This window comes from Sinocyclocheilus rhinocerous, unplaced genomic scaffold (assembly GCF_001515625.1).
Source record: "Sinocyclocheilus rhinocerous isolate Xijiao unplaced genomic scaffold, SAMN03320098_v1.1 scaffold217, whole genome shotgun sequence".
Classification (NCBI taxonomy): Eukaryota; Metazoa; Chordata; class Actinopteri; order Cypriniformes; family Cyprinidae; genus Sinocyclocheilus; species Sinocyclocheilus rhinocerous.
Genome location: NW_015662752.1, coordinates 293827 through 299302, shown reverse-complemented (window position 1 = coordinate 299302; position 5476 = coordinate 293827). Strand labels below are relative to the sequence as shown.

Sequence of the window (5476 nt, the reverse complement as noted above, 5' to 3'; positions counted from 1 at the left end):
AAACAAAGGAATTAAAATGTATACAAAAAGTATTATAACGATTGCTTTTATATTATTCGTAATAGAAAGGCAAACATTATAATACTTTCCCGTTTGCTGTCAGCATTCAGCAAATATGCATTTACATCATTTAAACAAATCTTTGAATGGCTAATGAAAATTTAATTTCAAAACCAGATTTTACAAACCTTGCAAACTTAGTCGAATCCAGTAGTGAGATCGTGTGAAGTGTGCATGTGACCTGCATGATCGCGTGTTTTCTGCGTGACTTTCGGTCCGTGCAAATTGAATGCTTTAAACATTAAATTCGTAATTTCAAATTATGCTGCGCTTTATGCATTTGCCCTCTGTCATATTTATGTCCTTTTCACTGTGTGCAATGAGTGTTACCTTGGCTTTATTTGAAAAAAATATGATTCCCAATGCACACAAACTTCCCAGAATAGCCTACTGAGTGCTCTGTTGGTTACAGTTTACTTCCTTTTTAATTATATTTTTTATTAAATATTTTATTTTTTTGTAAAAAATACTTTGTCATCTAAAGTATAAGTATGTTTATTTTACAAATTTATTTTTTAATCCGATTTTAATCCGATAAAATTATATCGGCTTTATATCGGCCACCGTGCTTTCCAAGATATCGGCATCGGCTGTCAAAAAACCCATATCGGTCTTTCAAACACTTTCAAATTCTGTCCATTTTTCAAGAAAATAATAGCTCTAGAAAGATGCATTTTGCTGAATATATGCACCGGGGTTATTATAGTTAACAAAAACTAAAACCATTAAGAAAAGCTACTTAAAATAAACTTTAACTGAAATAAAAAATATGAAAGAAACTTAAAAATGTTTAATTTCAGCTAGTTGCCAAAGCAACATTTAGTGCATTTACCTTGATGTACTAAAATAGCTAAAACTGAAATAATAAGTAATAAAAATTATATAGACATTAAAAAATAAAAAAATTAAAACTTTAACTAAAATTACAATTAAAACAGAAAATATAAAAACACTAATTAAAAATATTATATAATAGAATCGCAAAAATACTACAATAACACTGATATAACACTATAATACATATTAATTTTATTTTTAATCAACCTGTTGAAAAAAAAAAAAGCAAGTCAATTTTGGCTCTGTTGTTAATTTTAACCTTAAATATTACAGTAATGTACCAAATGACAGGCTTCCCTGTACAGTATTTTACAGCTTTGAGACATTTTATCTATACAAATCAAGAGCAAACATTAACCATTCTGGCTTTTCAAAACGTCACATCAGTAGTGTTTCTACTGTATGGTTTCAATGGCATCTGGACAGAAATCACATCAATATTTCATCAAGTTTGGACTGAAATCCACTGGCTACTTACCAATCCATTCTCGGACCTCGTTTTCAAGTCCAACTTGATAAGACCAAAACCTGCAAATGACACATTGCACATCACTGATGGCAGAAACCGATCAGCAGTTTCACACAGCCGACGGCAAATCATTTCATAATATCATTTTATTTTAGTGTGAAATAGTTGTTCCCTGTCTGCTGCGAGGAGTTTTAATGGAGCGCAAAAGTCGGCTTCCCAAAGAAAAAATCCCATTCATTTTCTCCACAGGGGAATTCATTTAAGGTTAACTTATAATTTACCATTAAAACAGACCTACTGTGAGCTACAATGTTGTTAATCGATGGTTCGACACAAGCGTATGCCAATCAGAACTGACGATTTAAATTTATTTTCTAAATAATAGTGTTCACCAGCGGAATTCCTGGTGAAAAAAAACAACAACATTACCCATGATTCTTCTCACCAATCGGAGAAGCGAAATACGTCAATCATGCCAAAATAACTCTTTAGCTCCGCCCACTGCCATAAAGCACTGTGAATGATGTAATCGAGTCTCCCTGCACTCGCAGAGAAACTATATGCATAATTTGATTTAAAATCATATTCCTATATACTGTACATAATCAATATCTTTAAGCGAATAGTTTTATATTTCTCTACTGATATTTTGATTACGTCGTGCACAATGCTTCATGGGATTGTAGTTCTTTCCCCTCACACTAAAGCTGGTCACACTTGTCTTTTTGTCTGATATTTAGATGCTTTTTGCTTCAGATCAATGTTTATAGGATCATGGCTTATAACGGGCAGACACTAACATATTGTAATCCATTACTGATTCCAGATTACATTACACAAATTGTAGTCAGCAATGTAATCCATTACATTACACATTTTAGGTAATTTAATCAGACTACTTTTTGATTACTTTTGATCTAACTCGTTTATCACATTGATTTAAAGGGGTCATGTGATGTTGCTAAAAAGAACATTATGTTGTGTATTATTTACGCGGTTTAAGGATCAAAAAACACATTTTCCACATACTGTACATTATTGTTTCTCCTCTATGCCCCGCCTTTCTGAAACACGTCGATTTTTACAAAGCTCATCGTTCTGAAAAGCGAGGTGTGCTCTGATTGGCCAGCGAGCTAGTGCGTCGTGATTGGTCGAATTCCTCAAGCGTGTGACGGAAATGTTACGCCCCTCACCAGATTCAGGAAACTTTCCTCCGTAAATGCGCTGCACACATCGGAATATTTGTGTTGTACTGTTCTGGAACAGCGTTGTAAATACAACTTAACCACTGATTTTAATGAAAGTCTAATTAATTACATTATAAAAACGTTTAAAAAAAAATGTTTAAATAAACCTTCCACAGACATTGTAATACATGGTAAATAACCCACTGAGTGATAAATCAAATAAAAATGAATGCATTAATCAGTAGCTGATGCAATGTTGAAATGTTGAGAAAAGGCTTATTAAAGCTGAAATGATTTTTGTAAATCCAGTGGTCAAATGCGGAGTGGCATCTCAATTTTCTGTGTAATTACGGTCACCTGACTAGTCTTTGTGTGAATGTCCACCAAACTGGAAGACTGGAAAACTGGTGTGCTTTTTTAAAAAGGGAAGGTATAATAGATGATAAAGAAGAATTAGGGAGAATCAATAAATTATGAATAATATGTAACTAATTAAAAAGTAACTCTAATCTGACTATGTGCGGCGTGCGCTCAGGTTTGTGTATTGTGCATGTATGCAGCTCTAATATAAAACCAGATGAATTCATACCATATCCTTTGGTGAAGATGTCCCTGGCAGACTTGCCCAGGTCTACATATGTTGGAGGAACAGCCATTGTCTGAAACACAGAGAGTGAGGTGAAGGTCAACCAGAGGTCACGTGAACAGATGAACACCAGTCTCTACAATCACAATCAACCTCATATAAAACCCACTGACCCTCTTCAGCATTTAGTGAGGAACATACTGCGTTTTCAAATGACATCCCACCTGCCTTTCGAGTATCTGTGCATGTGTTAAATCCACATTATACTGTGACTAGAGAGCGGTGACCAATCAGAAACCTTTATTAGCCGATGCTGATCATCGCAAAATGGCCAGATGCTGGCGGACATATGACTACTTGCATCACACACACACACGCATTACAGCCAGGCCTGTTCCTTCAACACACCATACATGATGCATGCGAGTCTCTGAGAGTAACCTGGATGCGAACGAACAGCCAAAAATAGCAGAACACACAATGCAAACGCGGATCTGGCGTGTGAAGGAGATGAGGAGCTCAATGGCGCAGGTTTAGGCCACTATCAGAGCAGACTTGAGGACAGATGAGCACACAATCAGCCCTTTCCACTCATGCAATATTTCGTGAGACAGGCGTCGTACGAGCGCAGGATACATGCATTTTAACAGTGCGAGTTTGATCACGCTAGCATACAGTCGGAGCACATTCACACATGCGGCAAGGGCACTAAATGCATCAGTTGTAGCATTCACGACTGATTCAGGCCCTGCTCGCGACGTTAATGCGCCGCATCGCCACCGCACTCACTACAGATTCACGCGAGAGCCCCGGGCTTTGACGTTTACCGCAGGATGAAGGTCTTGCAATTGAACAAACCTGTGTGAAGTCGTGAGGACAGGACTCAGCCGAGAAAATGCGACGTGCAGAGAACTACGCCAGACTCACGCAAGAGCGTAACGCACGCAAACGACGCCACGCCTGCAGAATAATCTTGAGCGTCATCTTCTTCTTCTTCTTTCTTGGCTTTTGCAACTTGTAATTATTGCATATCGCCACCTACTGTACAGGAGTGAGTGAGGGGGGGGGGGGATATTATTGTATTTATTTAAAAAAAATTATATTTCATATATAAAAATATATATAAAACAAAACAAAAAACCCCACAAGGGGTTCAGATGCCACATCATCCGCAACACCTCGTTTTGAAACTACGTCTGGATTTTTTCAAATTAGGTATAATTTGCTTTCATATTCTTATTAATGTCTGTGTATTTCTAGTTTTTTTTTTTTTTTGTAGTTATAATTTACGCAACACCTCGAGATGAAACTGCATCTGGATTTTTTTTTTAAATGAGGTTGTAAGGAGATATTTATTTATTTGCTTACTTCTCATTAATGTTTCTGTCTGTTTAAATTTTATTACTTTTTTTAATCCTTGTTATAATTGTATTTATTGTATTTTAATGTATTATTTAGTTGTTGTAATTATTTTGAGATATATATATATATATGGCAGTGACATAAATGTTGTGTTTTGCAAAGTTCGCTGCTTCAGTATTTGTAGATTATTTTTCCACATGTTTCTATGGTACAGGAGGAGACGGTCCTGGTGCTTGCTGGACACTCTGGGACGTCCTGAAGACTTCTTCACTGCAGCCGAACCTCTCTCCTTGAAGTTCTTGATGATCCGGTAAATGGTTCTTTCAGGTGCAATATTCTGTGTAGCAATTTCCCTGCATGTGAGCCCTTTTTGATGCAAAGCGATGATGGCTGCACGTGTTTCTTTGGAGGTAACCATTGCTAACAAGAACACAATAGGCTAGTGATGTTATGCTCGACATTGAAGCTCCGAAGCTTGTATAAAAAAAAATTTTTTTAAAACAACACTTTTCACATCAAAGCACTGTATCCAGGGTTGCCAGGTTTTCACAACAAAACGCGCCCAATCGCATTTCGAGGGAGATCCTCCGGTAAAAAAAAACATGTTCCGGGGGGGGGGTGGTAAAATACACGTTTTGTGACGGGGTTCCCCTGGTAAAATTCGTATTTTAGGGGCTAAATATCACGTTAATTGGGGTCGCAACCCGCGGACATGAAAAACAACCCGCGGTAATAGTGTTAAAGTAGCCTAGCCCAATTCCACAAGAAAACCACGGACTTGGCAACACTGACTGTATCGGCGCTTGATTCGTCTTGCCAAAAGCACGTGATCTATGACGTTTGAAGCTTCGTACATCTGAATACCACGTGACTGCTTCAGTATGTGGTTCAAACGAAGCGAAGCGAAGCTCAGCGCCGTTTCCTTTACGTTATATTACTTTATAATGCGTCAGCATTTTTTTTTTTCAATATCGT

At 37.0% G+C, this 5476-nt stretch overlaps 1 protein-coding gene across 3 annotated transcripts in view; it reads right to left on the bottom strand.

The window, feature by feature from the left end:
• The window catches only part of LOC107728276 (voltage-dependent anion-selective channel protein 1), an 11725-nt gene extending 7637 nt beyond the window's left edge, over window positions 1-4088 (bottom strand). Inside the window, exons 1-3 of one of the 3 annotated variants that reach the window (XM_016538397.1) lie at window positions 3998-4088; window positions 3143-3212; window positions 1376-1425 (exon numbers count right to left, since the gene is read on the bottom strand). In XM_016538397.1, the coding sequence (XP_016393883.1) occupies window positions 1376-1425; window positions 3143-3209 (117 nt within the window). In that variant the 5' untranslated portion in view covers window positions 3210-3212; window positions 3998-4088. Of the gene's footprint in view, window positions 1-1375; window positions 1426-3142; window positions 3213-3312; window positions 3385-3939 lie in introns of those variants that run through there. The other 2 variants (XM_016538398.1, XM_016538396.1) reach the window with 2 other exon arrangements.
• Window positions 4089-5476: the final 1388 nt, after the last annotated feature.